Below are 19,642 nucleotides of genomic sequence, written 5' to 3'. Positions count from 1 at the left end.
CCAGACTACGGTTTGCAACTGCACATGGGGACAAAGATCGTACTTTTTGAGAAATGTCTTCCGTTCTGATGGGAAAAAAATAGAACCGTTTGGCCATAATGACCATCGTTATGTTTGGAGGAAAAGGGGGAGGCTTGCAAGTCGAAGAACACCATCCCAAACATGAAGCACGGGGGTGGCAGCATCATGTTGTGGGGGTGCTTTGCTGCAGGAGGGACTGGTGCACTTCACAAAATAGATGACTTCATGAGGGAAGAAAATTATGTGGATATATTGAAGCAACATCTGAAGACATCAGTCAGGAAGTTAAAGCTTGGTTGCAAATGTCTTCCAAATGGACAATGACCCCGAGTATACTTCCAAAGTTGTGGCAAAATGGCTTAAGGACAACAAAGTCGAGGTATTGGAGTGGCCATCACAAAGCCCTGCCCTCAAACCTATAGAACATTTGTGGGCAGAACTGAAAAAGCGTGTGTGAGCAAGCAGGCCTACAAACCTGACTCAGTTACACCAGCTCTGTCAGGAGGAATGGGCCCAAATTCACCCAACCTATTGTGGGAAGCTTGTGGAAGGCTACCCAAAACATTTGACCCAAGTTAAACAATTTAAAGGCAATGCTACCAAATACAAATACTAATGAGTGTATGTAAACTTCTGACCCACTGGGATTTATTTTTTTATTTCACCTTTATTTAACCAGGTAGGCTAGTTGAGAACACCTTTATTTAACCAGGTAGGCTAGTTGAGAACACCTTTATTTAACCAGGTAGGCTAGTTGAGAACACCTTTATTTAACCAGGTAGGCCAGTTGAGAACACCTTTATTTAACCAGGTAGGCCAGTTGAGAACACCTTTATTTAACCAGGTAGGCTAGTTGAGAACACCTTTATTTAACCAGGTAGGCTAGTTGAGAACACCTTTATTTAACCAGGTAGGCTAGTTGAGAACACCTTTATTTAACCAGGTAGGCTAGTTGAGAACACCTTTATTTAACCAGGTAGGCTAGTTGAGAACACCTTTATTTAACCAGGTAGGCTAGTTGAGAACACCTTTATTTAACCAGGTAGGCTAGTTGAGAACACCTTTATTTAACCAGGTAGGCTAGTTGAGAACACCTTTATTTAACCAGGTAGGCTAGTTGAGAACACCTTTATTTAACCAGGTAGGCTAGTTGAGAACACCTTTATTTAACCAGGTAGGCTAGTTGAGAACACCTTTATTTAACCAGGTAGGCTAGTTGAGAACACCTTTATTTAACCAGGTAGGCTAGTTGAGAACAAGTTCTCATTTGCAACTGCCACCTGGCCAAGATAAAGCATAGCAGTGTGAACAGACAACACAGAGTTACACATGGAGTAAACAATTAACAAGTCAATAACACAGTAGAAAAAAAGGGGAGTCTATATACATTGTGTGCAAAAGGCATGAGGAATGTGATGAAAGAAATAAAAGCTGAAATAAATCATTCTCTCAACTATTATTCTGACATTTCACATTCTTAAAATAAAGTGGTGATCCTAACTGACTTGAAACAGGGATTTTTTTTTTTTTACAAGGATTAAATGTCAGCAATTGTGGAAAAACTGAGTTTGAATGTATTTGGCTAAAGGTGTATGTAAACTTTCTGTCTTCAACTGTATATCTGTCACTTTAGGTTTGCATGTATTCTAAACTAGTTCAGTGCTGTGAACTAGTGGCCCATTACAGTGAATAACAACAGTATGGAGCTGATGAAGCACTTTCATTGTTTGGAAATAGAAGGAACGTACTGGCAAACACTATGCCAACACTCACACAGAAACACAGACACGTGGATTAGTTAACATGTGATCTAGCTGGGTGGTTCCAGCTCTGAATGCTGATTGGGCTGAAAGCTGTGGTTATATCGGAATGTACACCACGGGTACGACAAAATATTTGATTTTTACTGCTCTAATTATGTTGGTAACCAGTTTATAATAGCAATGAGGCGCCTCGGGGGTTTGTGGTATATGGCCAATATACCACGGCTAAGCACTGTGTCCAGGTGTTACGTCGTGCATAACAACAACCCTTAGCCTTATTGCTTGGATATTCTATACTGAACAAAAAAATAAAACCGCAACATACAACAATTTAAATGATTTTTACTGAGTTACAGTTCATATGAAGAAATGAGTCAATTGAAATAAATTCATTATGCCCTAATATATGGATTTCACATGACTTGGCAGGGGCTCAGCCATAGGTGGGCCTGGGAGGGCATAGGCCCACCCACTTGGTCCCTGGTTCGAGCCCAGGTTGGGGCGAGGAGAGAGACGAAAGCGATACTGTTACACATGCCGACTCAATTAGTCAACTAGCTTCTCTCGGTTTGATGCAGTCAAGACAGGTACTAGTAATCCTAAACTCTCGGTTTGATGCAGTCAAGACAGGTACTAGTAATCCTAAACTCTCGGTTTGATGCAGTCAAGACAGGTACTAGTAATCCTAAACTCAGCAAAAAAAGAAACGTCCTCTCCTGTCAACTGCGTTTATTTTCAGCAAATTTAACATGTGTAAATATTTGTATGAACATAACAAAAAAGCATCCTGAAACGTCCTTGTTGTTGACTTGGTATTGTAGGATATAACCTCCCACATGTCCATTCCTTCCCCCTCTTTGTTGAATCATCTTCCTCTCCTGTATGTCCCCCCCTCCCCTCCTACCTTGGGTCTCCTCCAGATCCCCCCCTCCCCTCCCCCTACCTTGGGTCTCCTCCAGATCCCCCCACTCCCCTCCTCCTACCTTGGGTCTCCTCCAGATCCCCCCCCCCCCCTCCTACCTTGGGTCTCCTCCAGATCCACCCCACCCCCTCCCCTCCTACCTTGGGTCTCCTCCAGATCCACCCCCTCCCCCCACCCCCCCCCTCCTACCTTGGGTCTCCTCCAGATCCCCCTCCCCTCCTATCTTGGGTCTCCTCCAGATCCACCCCACCCCCTCCCCTCCTACCTTGGGTCTCCTCCAGATCCCCCCTCCCCCCTCCTACCTTGGGTCTCCTCCAGATCCACCCCCTCCCCTCCCTCTACCTTGGGTCTCCTCCAGATCCACCCCACTCCCCCCTCCCCCCTCCTTGGGTCCTCCAGATCCACCCCACCCCCCCTCCTCCTATCTTGGGTCTCCTCCAGATCCCCCCCTCCCCTCCTACCTTGGGTCTCCTCCAGATCCACCCCCTCCCCTCCTCCTATCTTGGGTCTCCTCCAGATCCCCCCCTCCTCCCCCCCTCCTACCTTGGGTCTCCTCCAGATCCCCCCACTCCCCTCCTACCTTGGGTCTCCTCCAGATCCCCCTCCTCCTCTCCCTACCTTGGGTCTCCTCCAGACCCCCCCCCTACCTTGGGTCTCTTCCAGACGATGTTCTTGACCTTGTTGGACTTGTGTCCCAGCTCCTTGTACCCCAGAGACTCCACGGAGGGTCTCCTCCAGATCCACTCCCCCCTCCTCTCCTACCTTGGGTCTCTTCCAGACGATGTTCTTGACCTTGTTGGACTTGTGTCCCAGCTCCTTGTACCCCCCCCTCCTCTCCTACCTTGGGTCTCTTCCAGACGATGTTCTTGACCTTGTTGGACTTGTGTCCCAGCTCCTTGTACCCCAGAGACTCCACGGAGGCTGGGAAGGTATCATCCTCAAACAGGCACTTCTTGGTGAGACACTCTTGTTTCAGCGCGGTAAAGTCCTGCCCGCTGAAGCGCAGGGGTTTGCTGAGGGATCCTTCTCCATCTCTTCTCTCTCTCTCCCGGATCAGTCGGTCACAGAAGAAGCCGGACGGTGTATAGGGCATTCTGGATTATTATTTTTTAAACTGCTGGCTTTTGCCACTTCCACTAAAGTCTTTACAAGCCTAAAAAGCTAACCTCTGATTGGCTGTGTCGTTGTATGACGTCCCCCTCTCTCTTGGTCATAGAGTAGATTCTAAAAGGCATGCCGGGGCAACAAGACTCCACATGCATTCACATTCACCTGCATTAACACACACACACACACACACTGACACACATACTGACACACACACACACACAGACACACATACTGACACACACACACACTAACACACATACTGACACACACACACACACACACACACTGACACACATACTGACACACACACACACACACTGACACACACACACACACTGACACACATGCGCTCACATGCAGACACACACACACACACACGCACACACACACAAACACTGATGCACGCACGCACACACGCTCTCACACATACAAAAAGGTTGTCGATTTGTTGCATTCCCATTGGACCCCGAACAATGCCCCCCAACGTTCCTTAGCAGTGGTCATTTCAGTGGCGTTATTGTGTGGCCACACAAAGGGGGTGTACCGGGCCGCGCCACCACCCATGTAAACAGTGGTCAGTAGATGGTCTGCCTCTGCAGAAGGCATTCAGTCCATTTAGCCCTATTCCATTCTCTCCATGGAGCTCAGAATTCAGCAGTCTCAGCACATCTCCACTACAGCAGCAGGCCGAGCTCTCTCTGAGGTAAACTAGCTAGCGCTGTGAGAGGAACTCCCAACACCCCTTTAATCAGTCAGGTACATTTTAATCAAGGGGACACACCCTAATGATATACACAGGGACCTTAGGTTCTACATGCGCAAAGCATAGTTCTGGAGATATTGAGCAGAGAGAGGAGAGGTGCTGGGTCCCGGTGGAGGACATCCTGGACCCGTCGTTACTGCGGGAATTTCAACGTTTCCATCCGGATCGTCCTGTGAGTCGTTCCAGAGGCCGGTGTCGGTGCGCTGCTGGGGCCACACGTCAAGGGGGGGGGGGGGGTACTGTCACGACTTCCGGCGAATTTGGTCCCTCTCCTTGTTCGTTCGGCGGTCGACATCACCGGTTTTCTAGCCGCCACCAATCCACCATTTGTTTTGTCTTCATTGTACACACCTGGTTTCCATTCCAGGTGTATTCCAGGGTATTCTGTATATCTCACTAGGTCAGGATATTAAACCTCCTCCATGTATATCTCACTAGGTCAGGGTATTAAACCTCCTCCATGTATATCTCACTAGGTCAGGATATTAAACCTCCTCCATGTATATCTCACTAGGTCAGGGTATTAAACCTCCTCCATGTATATCTCACTAGGTCAGGGTATTAAACCTCCTCCATGTATATCTCACTAGGTCAGGGTATTAAACCTCCATGTATATCTCACTAGGTCAGGATATTAAACCAACTCCATGTATATCTCACTAGGTCAGGGTATTAAACCTCCATGTATATCTCACTAGGTCAGGGTATTAAACCTCCTCCATGTATATCTCACTAGGTCAGGGTATTAAACCTCCATGTATATCTCACTAGGTCAGGATATTAAACCTCCTCCATGTATATCTCACTAGGTCAGGGTATTAAACCTCCTCCATGTATATCTCACTAGGTCAGGGTATTAAACCTCCTCCATGTATATCTCACTAGGTCAGGGTATTAAACTCCATGTATATCTCACTAGGTCAGGGTATTAAACCTCCTCCATGTATATCTCACTAGGTCAGGGTATTAAACCTCCTCCATGTATATATCACTAGGTCAGGGTATTAAACCTCCTCCATGTATATCTCACTAGGTCAGGGTATTAAACCTCCTCCATGTATATCTCACTAGGTCAGGATATTAAACCTCCATGTATATCTCACTAGGTCAGGGTATTAAACCTCCTCCATGTATATCTCACTAGGTCAGGATATTAAACCTCCTCCATGTATATCTCACTAGGTCAGGGTATTAAACCTCCTCCATGTATATCTCACTAGGTCAGGATATTAAACCTCCTCCATGTATATCTCACTAGGTCAGGGTATTAAACCTCCTCCATGTATATCTCACTAGGTCAGGGTATTAAACCTCCTCCATGTATATCTCACTAGGTCAGGATATTAAACCTCCATGTATATCTCACTAGGTCAGGGTATTAAACCTCCTCCATGTATATCTCACTAGGTCAGGGTATTAAACCTCCTCCATGTATATCTCACTAGGTCAGGGTATTAAACCTCCTCCATGTATATCTCACTAGGTCAGGATATTAAACCTCCATCCATGTATATCTCACTAGGTCAGGGTATTAAACCTCCATGTATATCTCACTAGGTCAGGATATTAAACCTCCTCCATGTATATCTCACTAGGTCAGGATATTAAACCTCCTCCATGTATATCTCACTAGGTCAGGGTATTAAACCTCCTCCATGTATATCTCACTAGGTCAGGATATTAAACCTCCTCCATGTATATCTCACTAGGTCAGGATATTAAACCTCCTCCATGTATATCTCACTAGGTCAGGGTATTAAACCTCCTCCATGTATATCTCACTAGGTCAGGATATTAAACCTCCATGTATATCTCACTAGGTCAGGATATTAAACCTCCTCCATGTATATCTCACTAGGTCAGGGTATTAAACCTCCTCCATGTATATCTCACTAGGTCAGGATATTAAACCTCCATGTATATCTCACTAGGTCAGGATATTAAACCTCCATCTCATGTCAGGATATTAAACCTCATGTATATCTCACTAGGTCAGGATATTAAACCTCCTCCATGTATATCTCACTAGGTCAGGGTATTAAACCTCCTCCATGTATATCTCACTAGGTCAGGATATTAAACCTCCTCCATGTATATCTCACTAGGTCAGGGTATTAAACCTCCTCCATGTATATCTCACTAGGTCAGGGTATTAAACCTCCTCCATAGGTATATATCACTAGGTCAGGATATTAAACCTCCATGTATATCTCACTAGGTCAGGGTATTAAACCTCCTCCATGTATATCTCACTAGGTCAGGGTATTAAACCTCTCCATGTATATCTCATGTAGGATATTAAACCTCCACTCAGGTCAGGATATTAAACCTCCTCCATGTATATCTCACTAGGTCAGGGTATTAAACCTCCTCCATGTATATCTCACTAGGTCAGGATATTAAACCTCCTCCATGTATATCTCACTAGGTCAGGTATTAAACCTCCTCCATGTATATCTCACTAGGTCAGGGTATTAAACCTCCTCCATGTATATCTCACTAGGTCAGGATATTAAACCTCCTCCATGTATATATCACTAGGTCAGGTATTAAACCTCCTCCATGTATATCTCACTAGGTCAGGGTATTAAACCTCCTCCATGTATATCTCACTAGGTCAGGGTATTAAACCTCCTCCATGTATATCTCACTAGGTCAGGATATTAAACCTCCTCCATGTATATCTCACTAGGTCAGGGTATTAAACCTCCTCCATGTATATCTCACTAGGTCAGGATATTAAACCTCCTCCATGTATATCTCACTAGGTCAGGATATTAAACCTCCATGTATATCTCACTAGGTCAGGGTATTAAACCTCCTCCATGTATATCTCACTAGGTCAGGGTATTAAACCTCCTCCATGTATATCTCACTAGGTCAGGTATTAAACCTCCTCCATGTATATCTCACTAGGTCAGGGTATTAAACCTCCTCCATGTATATCTCACTAGGTCAGGGTATTAAACCTCCTCCATGTATATCTCACTAGGTCAGGATATTAAACCTCCTCCATGTATATCTCACTAGGTCAGGATATTAAACCTCCTCCATGTATATCTCACTAGGTCAGGATATTAAACCTCCATGTATATCTCACTAGGTCAGGATATTAAACCTCCTCCATGTATATCTCACTAGGTCAGGATATTAAACCTCCATGTATATCTCACTAGGTCAGGGTATTAAACCTCCTCCATGTATATCTCACTAGGTCAGGGTATTAAACCTCCTCCATGTATATCTCACTAGGTCAGGTATTAAACCTCCACCATGTATATCTCACTAGGTCAGGTATTAAACCTCCTCCATGTATATCTCACTAGGTCAGGTATTAAACCTCCTCCATGTATATCTCACTAGGTCAGGGTATTAAACCTCCTCCATGTATATCTCACTAGGTCAGGATATTAAACCTCCTCCATGTATATCTCACTAGGTCAGGTATTAAACCTCCTCCATGTATATCTCACTAGGTCAGGGTATTAAACCTCCTCCATGTATATCTCACTAGGTCAGGATATTAAACCTCCTCCATGTATATCTCACTAGGTCAGGATATTAAACCTCCTCCATGTATATCTCACTAGGTCAGGGTATTAAACCTCCTCCATGTATATCTCACTAGGTCAGGGTATTAAACCTCCTCCATGTATATCTCACTAGGTCAGGATATTAAACCTCCTCCATGTATATCTCACTAGGTCAGGGTATTAAACCTCCATGTATATCTCACTAGGTCAGGATATTAAACCTCCATGTATATCTCACTAGGTCAGGATATTAAACCTCCTCCATGTATATCTCACTAGGTCAGGATATTAAACCTCCTCCATGTATATCTCACTAGGTCAGGATATTAAACCTCCTCCATGTATATCTCACTAGGTCAGGATATTAAACATCCATGTATATCTCACTAGGTCAGGATATTAAACCTCCTCCATGTATATCTCACTAGGTCAGGATATTAAACCTCCTCCATGTATATCTCACTAGGTCAGGATATTAAACCTCCATGTATATCTCACTAGGTCAGGATATTAAACCTCCTCCATGTATATCTCACTAGGTCAGGATATTAAACCTCCATGTATATCTCACTAGGTCAGGATATTAAACCTCCTCCATGTATATCTCACTAGGTCAGGATATTAAACCTCCTCCATGTATATCTCACTAGGTCAGGATATTAAACCTCCTCCATGTATATCTCACTAGGTCAGGGTATTAAACCTCCATATAACTAGGTCAGGATATTAAACCTCCATGTATATCTCACTAGGTCAGGATATTAAACCTCCTCCATGTATATATCACTAGGTCAGGGTATTAAACCTCCATGTATATCTCACTAGGTCAGGATATTAAACCTCCATGTATATCTCACTAGGTCAGGGTATTAAACCTCCTCCATGTATATCTCACTAGGTCAGGGTATTAAACATCCTCCATGTATATCTCACTAGGTCAGGATAATAAACCTCCTCCATGTATATCTCACTAGGTCAGGATATTAAACCTCCATGTATATCTCACTAGGTCAGGATATTAAACCTCCATGTATATCTCACTAGGTCAGGATATTAAACCTCCATGTATATCTCACTAGGTCAGGGTATTAAACCTCCTCCATGTATATCTCACTAGGTCAGGGTATTAAACCTCCATGTATATCTCACTAGGTCAGGATATTAAACCTCCATGTATATCTCACTAGGTCAGGATAGTAAACCTCCTCCATGTATATCTCCTCCATGTATATCTCACTAGGTCAGGGTATTAAACCTCCTCCATGTATATATCACTAGGTCAGGGTATTAAACCTCCTCCATGTATATATCACTAGGTCAGGGTATTAAACCTCCTCCATGTATATATCACTAGGTCAGGGTATTAAACCTCCATGTATATCTCACTAGGTCAGGATATTAAACCTCCTCCATGTATATCTCACTAGGTCAGGATATTAAACCTCCTCCATGTATATCTCACTAGGTCAGGGTATTAAACCTCCCCCATGTATATCTCACTAGGTCAGGATATTAAACCTCCTCCATGTATATCTCACTAGGTCAGGGTATTAAACCTCCTCCATGTATATCTCACTAGGTCAGGATATTAAACCAACTCCATGTATATCTCACTAGGTCAGGGTATTAAACCTCCTCCATGTATATATCACTAGGTCAGGGTATTAAACCTCCATGTATATCTCACTAGGTCAGGATATTAAACCTCCTCCATGTATATCTCACTAGGTCAGGATATTAAACCAACTCCATGTATATCTCACTAGGTCAGGGTATTAAACCTCCTCCATGTATATCTCACTAGGTCAGGATATTAAACCTCCATGTATATCTCACTAGGTCAGGATATTAAACCTCCTCCATGTATATCTCACTAGGTCAGGATATTAAACCTCCATGTATATCTCACTAGGTCAGGATATTAAACCTCCATGTATATCTCACTAGGTCAGGATATTAAACCTCCATGTATATCTCACTAGGTCAGGATAGTAAACCTCCTCCATGTATATATCACTAGGTCAGGGTATTAAACCTCCTCCATGTATATCTCACTAGGTCAGGATATTAAACCTCCATGTATATCTCACTAGGTCAGGGTATTAAACCTCCTCCATGTATATATCACTAGGTCAGGGTATTAAACCTCCATGTATATAAACCTCCTCCATGTATATATCACTAGGTCAGGGTATTAAACCTCCTCCATGTATATATCACTAGGTCAGGGTATTAAACCTCCTCCATGTATATATCACTAGGTCAGGGTATTAAACCTCCATGTATATCTCACTAGGTCAGGGTATTAAACCTCCTCCATGTATATCTCACTAGGTCAGGGTATTAAACCTCCTCCATGTATATATCACTAGGTCAGGGTATTAAACCTCCTCCATGTATATCTCACTAGGTCAGGGTATTAAACCTCCTCCATGTATATCTCACTAGGTCAGGATATTAAACCAACTCCATGTATATCTCACTAGGTCAGGGTATTAAACCTCCTCCATGTATATCTCACTAGGTCAGGATATTAAACCTCCATGTATATCTCACTAGGTCAGGGTATTAAACCTCCTCCATGTATATCTCACTAGGTCAGGGTATTAAACCTCCTCCATGTATATATCACTAGGTCAGGGTATTAAACCTCCTCCATGTATATCTCACTAGGTCAGGGTATTAAACCTCCTCCATGTATATCTCACTAGGTCAGGATATTAAACCAACTCCATGTATATCTCACTAGGTCAGGGTATTAAACCTCCTCCATGTATATCTCACTAGGTCAGGGTATTAAACCTCCTCCAGGGAAATCTCACTAGGTCAGGATATTAAACCTCCTCCATGTATATCTCACTAGGTCAGGGTATTAAACCTCCTCCATGTATATCTCACTAGGTCAGGGTATTAAACCTCCTCCATGTATATCTCACTAGGTCAGGGTATTAAACCTCCTCCATGTATATCTCACTAGGTCAGGATATTAAACCTCCTCCAGGGAAATCTCACTAGGTCAGGATATTAAACCTCCTCCATGTATATCTCACTAGGTCAGGGTATTAAACCTCCTCCATGTATATCTCACTATGTCAGGATATTAAACCTCCTCCATGTATTTCTCACTAGGTCAGGATATTAAACCTCCTCCATGTATATCTCACTAGGTCAGGATATTAGACCTCCTCCATGTATATCTCAGTAGGTCAGGGTATTAAACCTCCTCCATGTATATCTCACTAGGTCAGGGTATTAAATCTCCTCCATGTATATCTCACTAGGTCAGGGTATTAAACATCCTCCATGTATATCTCACTAGGTCAGGATAATAAACCTCCTCCATGTATATCTCACTAGGTCAGGATATTAAACCTCCATGTATATCTCACTAGGTCAGGATATTAAACCTCCATGTATATCTCACTAGGTCAGGATATTAAACCTCCTCCATGTATATCTCACTAGGTCAGGGTATTAAACCTCCCCCATGTATATCTCACTAGGTCAGGATATTAAACCTCCTCCATGTATATCTCACTAGGTCAGGGTATTAAACCTCCTCCATGTATATCTCACTAGGTCAGGATATTAAACCTCCATGTATATCTCACTAGGTCAGGGTATTAAACCTCCATGTATATCTCACTAGGTCAGGATATTAAACCTCCATGTATATCTCACTAGGTCAGGGTATTAAACCTCCTCCATGTATATCTCACTAGGTCAGGATATTAAACCTCCATGTATATCTCACTAGGTCAGGGTATTAAACCTCCTCCATGTATATCTCACTAGGTCAGGATATTAAACCTCCATGTATATCTCACTAGGTCAGGATATTAAACTCCATGTATATCTCACTAGGTCAGGATAGTAAACCTCCTCCATGTATATATCACTAGGTCAGGGTATTAAACCTCCTCCATGTATATCTCACTAGGTCAGGATATTAAACCTCCATGTATATCTCACTAGGTCAGGGTATTAAACCTCCTCCATGTATATCTCACTAGGTCAGGGTATTAAACCTCCTCCATGTATATCTCACTAGGTCAGGGTATTAAACCTCCTCCATGTATATCTCACTAGGTCAGGATATTAAACCTCCTCCATGTATATATCACTAGGTCAGGGTATTAAACCTCCTCCATGTATATCTCACTAGGTCAGGGTATTAAACCTCCTCCATGTATTTCTCACTAGGTCAGGGTATTAAACCTCCATGTATATCTCACTAGGTCAGGATATTAAACCAACTCCATGTATATCTCACTAGGTCAGGGTATTAAACCTCCTCCATGTATATCTCACTAGGTCAGGATATTAAACCTCCATGTATATCTCACTAGGTCAGGATATTAAACCTCCATGTATATCTCACTAGGTCAGGATATTATAAACCTCCATGTATATCTCACTAGGTCAGGGTATTAAACCTCCTCCATGTATATCTCACTAGGTCAGGGTATTAAACCTCCATGTATATCTCACTAGGTCAGGATATTAAACCTCCATGTATATCTCACTAGGTCAGGATATTAAACCTCCATGTATATATCACTAGGTCAGGGTATTAAACCTCCTCCATGTATATATCACTAGGTCAGGGTATTAAACCTCCTCCATGTATATATCACTAGGTCAGGGTATTAAACCTCCTCCATGTATATATCACTAGGTCAGGGTATTAAACCTCCTCCATGTATATCTCACTAGGTCAGGGTATTAAACCTCCTCCATGTATATCTCACTAGGTCAGGATATTAAACCAACTCCATGTATATCTCACTAGGTCAGGGTATTAAACCTCCTCCATGTATATCTCACTAGGTCAGGGTATTAAACCTCCTCCAGGGAAATCTCACTAGGTCAGGATATTAAACCTCCTCCATGTATATCTACTAGGTCAGGGTATTAAACCTCCTCCATGTATATCTCACTAGGTCAGGGTATTAAACCTCCTCCATGTATATCTCACTAGGTCAGGGTATTAAACCTCCTCCATGTATATCTCACTAGGTCAGGGTATTAAACCTCCTCCATGTATATCTCACTAGGTCAGGGTATTAAACCTCCATGTATATCTCACTAGGTCAGGGTATTAAACCTCCTCCATGTATATCTCACTAGGTCAGGATATTAAACCTCCTCCATGTATTTCTCACTAGGTCAGGATATTAAACCTCCTCCAGGGAAATCTCACTAGGTCAGGATATTAAACCTCCTCCATGTATATCTCACTAGGTCAGGATATTAAACCTCCTCCATGTATATCTCACTAGGTCAGGGTATTAAACCTCCTCCATGTATATCTCACTAGGTCAGGATATTAAACCTCCTCCATGTATATCTCACTAGGTCAGGATATTAAACCTCCTCCATGTATATCTCACTAGGTCAGGATATTAAACCTCCATATGTCCACTAATTCCAATATATCCATGACATTCCTGTGCCTGAGGGTGATAGTTTGTAGTGTGATTTCCTTTATGGTCCATAGAGGTATTTAAAACCGTATTAAAATCTCCCACCATAATAACAGAGTCTAGTGTTGCTCGCAGAGTTGATCAATTTTTATATCTTATTGTCAAAGAAGTGTGTGGCTCATCATTATTTATTATTATTATTATTATTTATTTGGACCTTATAGGTTAATGAGCCATGTCTGTTTCTGGTCCAATAACATATTTTAAATCATCCATCTACCTTGAGGATCTGTTTGGACAATTTGCACATTTGGATGAAAAATACTGTTAATGAATATTATCACCTCTTTTTTAATTGTCTTTGTCCATTGTCCCCCCCCAGTCCTTTCCCCACAAAACATCATCTAAAATTGTTGAATGGGTTTCCTGTAAACAATAGATATTATATTAATTATCTTTTAGCCAGGTAAATACCTATCATCTTTTCTTATTACCTGCTAGGCCATTACAATTATAACTGGCTATATTTATTTCACCACTTACCATAATGAGACAACATTCAATTATATTTATCATAATATATGTTTTGTAAACGTTCCATTATAAAGTAACATGATGATGGAGTGTCTATATAGCAGTCACTCAGCCCTATCCAGTCCAGTCACTCAGCCCTATCCAGTCCAGTCACTCAGCCCTATCCAGTCCAGTCACTCAGCCCTATCCAGTCCAGTCACTCAGCCCTATCCAGTCCAGTCACTCAGCCCTATCCAGTCCAGTCACTCAGCCCTATCCAGTCCAGTCACTCAGCCCTATCCAGTCCAGTCACTCAGCCCTATCCAGTCCAGTCACTCAGCCCTATCCAGTCCAGTCACTCAGCCCTACCCAGTCCAGTCACTCAGCCCTATCCAGTCCAGTCACTCAGCCCTATCCAGTCCAGTCACTCAGCCCTATCCAGTCCAGTCACTCAGCCCTATCCAGTCCAGTCACTCAGCCCTATCTAGACCATTCACCCAGTCCAGTCACTCAGTCCAGTCACTCAGCCCTATCCAGACCAGTCACCCAGTCCAGTCACTCAGCCCTATCCAGTCCAGTCACTCAGCCCTATCCAGACCATTCACCCAGTCCAGTCACTCAGCCCTATCTAGACCATTCACCCAGTCCAGTCACTCAGCCCTATCTAGACCATTCACCCAGTCCAGTCACTCAGTCCAGTCACTCAGCCCTATCCAGACCATTCATCCAGTCCAGTCACTCAGCCCTATCCAGTCCAGTCACTCAGCCCTATCCAGACCATTCATCCAGTCCAGTCACTCAGCCCTATCCAGTCCAGTCACTCAGCCCTATCCAGTCCAGTCACTCAGCCCTATCCAGACCATTCATCCAGTCCAGTCACTCAGCCCTATCCAGACCATTCACCCAGTCCAGTCACTCAGCCCTATCTAGACCATTCACCCAGTCCAGTCACTCAGTCCAGTCACTCAGCCCTATCCAGACCAGTCACCCAGTCCAGTCACTCAGACCATTCACCCAGTCCAGTCACTCAGCCCTATCCAGACCATTCACCCAGTCCAGTCACTCAGACCATTCACCCAGTCCAGTCACTCAGCCCTATCCAGACCATTCACCCAGTCCAGTCACTCAGACCATTCACCCAGTCCAGTCACTCAGCCCTATCCAGACCATTCACCCAGTCCAGTCACTCAGCCCTATCCAGACCATTCACCCAGTCCAGTCACTCAGCCCTATCCAGACCATTCACCCAGTCCAGACACTCAGTCCTATCCAGTCCAGTCACTCAGCCCTATCCAGTCCAGTCACTCAGCCCTATCCAGACCATTCACCCAGTCCAGTCACTCAGTCCAGTCACTCAGCCCTATCCAGTCCAGTCACTCAGCCCTATCCAGACCATTCACCCATTCCAGTCACTCAGTCCAGTCACTCAGCCCTATCCAGTCCAGTCACTCAGCCCGATCCAGACCATTCACCCAGTCCAGTCACGCAGTCCAGTCACTCAGCCCTATCCAGTCCAGTCACTCAGCCCTATCCAGTCCAGTCACTCAGCCCTATCCAGTCCAGTCACTCAGCCCTATCCAGTCCAGTCACTCAGCCCTATCCAGTCCAGTCACTCAGCCCTATCCAGACCATTCACCCAGTCCAGTCACTCAGCCCAATCCAGACCATTCACCCAGTCCAGTCACTCAGCCCTATCCAGTCCAGTCACTCAGCCCAGTCACTCAGCCCTATCCAGACCATTCACCCAGTCCAGTCACTCAGCTCTATCCAGACCATTCACCCAGTCCAGTCACTCAGCCCTATCTAGACCATTCACCCAGTCCAGTCACTCAGCCCTATCCAGTCCAGTCACTCAGCCCAATCCAGACCATTCACCCAGTCCAGTCACTCAGCCCTATCTAGACCATTCACCCAGTCCAGTCACTCAGCCCTATCCAGACCATTCACCCAGTCCAGTCACTCAGCCCTATCCAGACCATTCACCCAGTCCAGTCACTCAGCCCTATCCAGACCATTCACCCAGTCCAGTCACTCAGCCCTATCCAGACCAGTCACCCAGTCCAGTCACTCAGTCCATTCACCCAGCCCAGTCACTCAGCCCTATCCAGACCATTCACCCAGTCCAGTCACTCAGCCCTATCCAGACCAGTCACCCAGTCCAGTCACTCAGACCATTCACCCAGTCCAGTCACTCAGCCCTATCCAGACCATTCACCCAGTCCAGTCACTCAGCCCTATCCAGACCATTCACCCAGTCCAGTCACTCAGACCATTCACCCAGTCCAGTCACTCAGCCCTATCTAGACCATTCACCCAGTCCAGTCACTCAGCCCTATCCAGTCCAGTCACTCAGCCCTATCCAGTCCAGTCACTCAGCCCTATCCAGTCCAGTCACTCAGCCCTATCCAGACCATTCACCCAGTCCAGTCACTCAGCCCAATCCAGACCATTCACCCAGTCCAGTCACTCAGCTCTATCCAGACCATTCACCCAGTCCAGTCACTCAGCCCTATCTAGACCATTCACCCAGTCCAGTCACTCAGCCCTATCCAGTCCAGTCACTCAGCCCAATCCAGACCATTCACCCAGTCCAGTCACTCAGCCCTATCTAGACCATTCACCCAGTCCAGTCACTCAGCCCTATCCAGACCATTCACCCAGTCCAGTCACTCAGCCCTATCCAGACCATTCACCCAGTCCAGTCACTCAGCCCTATCCAGACCATTCACCCAGTCCAGTCACTCAGCCCTATCCAGACCAGTCACCCAGTCCAGTCACTCAGTCCATTCACCCAGCCCAGTCACTCAGCCCTATCCAGACCATTCACCCAGTCCAGTCACTCAGCCCTATCCAGACCAGTCACCCAGTCCAGTCACTCAGACCATTCACCCAGTCCAGTCACTCAGCCCTATCCAGACCATTCACCCAGTCCAGTCACTCAGCCCTATCCAGACGATTCACCCAGTCCAGTCACTCAGACCATTCACCCAGTCCAGTCACTCAGCCCTATCCAGACCATTCACCCAGTCCAGTCACTCAGACCATTCACCCAGTCCAGTCACTCAGCCCTATCCAGACCATTCACCCAGTCCAGTCACTCAGCCCTATCCAGACCATTCACCCAGTCCAGTCACTCAGCCCTATCCAGACCATTCACCCAGTCCAGTCACTCAGCCCTATCCAGCCCAGTCACTCAGCCCTATCCAGTCCAGTCACTCAGCCCTATCCAGTCCAGTCACTCAGCCCTATCCAGTCCAGTCACTCAGCCCTATCCAGACCATTCACCCAGTCCAGTCACTCAGCCCTATCCAGACCATTGACCCAGTCCAGTCACTCAGCCCTATCCAGACCATTCACCCAGTCCAGTCACTCAGCCCTATCCAGACCATTCACCCAGTCCAGTCACTCAGCCCTATCCAGACCATTCACCCAGTCCAGTCACTCAGCCCTATCCAGCCCAGTCACTCAGCCCTATCCAGTCCAGTCACTCAGCCCTATCCAGTCCAGTCACTCAGCCCTATCCAGTCCAGTCACTCAGCCCTATCCAGACCATTCACCCAGTCCAGTCACTCAGCCCTATCCAGACCAGTCACCCAGTCCAGTCACTCAGCCCTATCCAGACCATTGACCCAGTCCAGTCACTCAGCCCTATCCAGTCCAGTCACTCAGTCCAGTTACTCAGCCCTATCCAGTCCAGTCACTCAGCCCTATCCAGTCCAGTCACTCAGCCCTATCCAGTCCAGTCACTCAGCCCAGTTACTCAGCCCTATCCAGTCCAGTCACTCAGCCCTATCCAGTCCAGTCACTCAGCCCTATCCAGACCATTCACCCAGTCCATTACATTTACATTTAAGTCATTTAGCAGACGCTCTTATCCAGAGCGACTTACAAATTGGTGCGTTCACCTTATGACATCCAGTGGAACTGCCACTTTACAATAGTGCATCTAAATCTTTTAAGGGGGGTGAGAAGGATTACTTTATCCTATCCTAGGTATTCCTTAAAGAGGTGGGGTTTCAGGTGTCTCCGGAAGGTGGTGATTGACTCTGCTGTCCTGGCGTCGTGAGGGAGTTTGTTCCACCATTGGGGGGCCAGAGCAGCGAACAGTTTTGACTGGGCTGAGCGGGAACTGTACTTCCTCAGTGGTAGGGAGGCGAGCAGGCCAGAGGTGGATGAACGCAGTGCCCTTGTTTGGGTGTAGGGCCTGATCAGAGCCTGGAGGTACTGAGGTGCCGTTCCCCTCACAGCTCCGTAGGCAAGCACCATGGTCTTGTAGCGGATGCGAGCTTCAACTGGAAGCCAGTGGAGAGAGCGGAGGAGCGGGGTGACATGAGAGAACTTGGGAAGGTTGAACACCAGACGGGCTGCGGCGTTCTGGATGAGCTGTAGGGGTTTAATGGCACAGGCAGGGAGCCCAGCCAACAGCGAGTTGCAGTAATCCAGACGGGAGATGACAAGTGCCTGGATTAGGACCTGCGCCGCTTCCTGTGTGAGGCAGGGTCGTACTCTGCGGATGTTGTAGAGCATGAACCTACAGGAACGGGCCACCGCCTTGATGTTATTTGAGAACGACAGGGTGTTGTCCAGGATCACGCCAATGTTCTTAGCGCTCTGGGAGGAGGACACAATGGAGTTGTCAACCGTGATGGCGAGATCATGGAACGGGCAGGCCTTCCCCGGGAGGAAGAGCAGCTCCGTCTTGCCGAGGTTCAGCTTGAGGTGATGATCCGTCATCCACACTGATATGTCTGCCAGACATGCAGAGATGCGATTCGCCACCTGGTCGTCAGAAGGGGGAAAGGAGAAGATTAATTGTGTGTCGTCTGCATAGCAATGATAGGAGAGACCATGTGAGGTTATGACAGAGCCAAGTGACTTGGTGTATAGCGAGAATAGGAGAGGGGCCTAGAACAGAGCCCTGGGGGACACCAGTGGTGAGAGCACGTGGTGAGGAGACAGATTCTCGCCACGCCACCTGGTAGGAGCGACCTGTCAGGTAGGACGCAATCCAGCGTGGGCCGCGCCGGAGATGCCCAACTCGGAGAGGGTGGAGAGGAGGATCTGATGGTTCACAGTATCGAAGGCAGCCGATAGGTCTAGAAGGATGAGAGCAGAGGAGAGAGAGTTAGCTTTAGCAGTGCGGAGCGCCTCCGTGATACAGAGAAGAGCAGTCTCAGTTGAATGACTAGTCTTGAAACCTGACTGATTTGGATCAAGAAGGTCATTCTGAGAGAGATAGCGGGAGAGCTGGCCAAGGACGGCACGTTCAAGAGTTTTGGAGAGAAAAGAAAGAAGGGATACTGGTCTGTAGTTGTTGACATCGGAGGGATCGAGTGTAGGTTTTTTTCAGAAGGGGTGCAACTCTCGCTCTCTTGAAGACGGAAGGGACGTAGCCAGCGGTCAGGGATGAGTTGATGAGCGAGGTGAGGTAAGGGAGAAGGTCTCCGGAAATGGTCTGGAGAAGAGAGGAGGGATAGGGTCAAGCGGGCAGGTTGTTGGGCGGCCGGCCGTCACAAGACGCGAGATTTCATCTGGAGAGAGAGGGGAGAAAGAGGTCAGAGCACAGGGTAGGGCAGTGTGAGCAGAACCAG

At 46.0% G+C, this 19,642-nt stretch overlaps 1 protein-coding gene across 1 annotated transcript in view; it reads right to left on the bottom strand.

Annotated features, from left to right (window-relative positions):
- Nucleotides 1-3,966, bottom strand: part of capn3a (calpain 3a, (p94)) — a 79,590-nt gene extending 75,624 nt beyond the window's left edge. Inside the window, exon 1 of the mRNA XM_065025939.1 lies at nt 3,548-3,966. Within this exon, the coding sequence (XP_064882011.1) occupies nt 3,548-3,799 (252 nt within the window). The 5' untranslated portion in view covers nt 3,800-3,966. The remainder of the gene's footprint in view (nt 1-3,547) is intronic.
- Nucleotides 3,967-19,642: the final 15,676 nt, after the last annotated feature.

The sequence above is a fragment of the Oncorhynchus nerka genome, linkage group LG12, assembly GCF_034236695.1.
Source record: "Oncorhynchus nerka isolate Pitt River linkage group LG12, Oner_Uvic_2.0, whole genome shotgun sequence".
Lineage (NCBI taxonomy): Eukaryota > Metazoa > Chordata > Actinopteri > Salmoniformes > Salmonidae > Oncorhynchus > Oncorhynchus nerka.
Note: the sequence above shows the minus strand (reverse complement) of the source record. Positions and strands in the feature narration are given on the sequence as shown.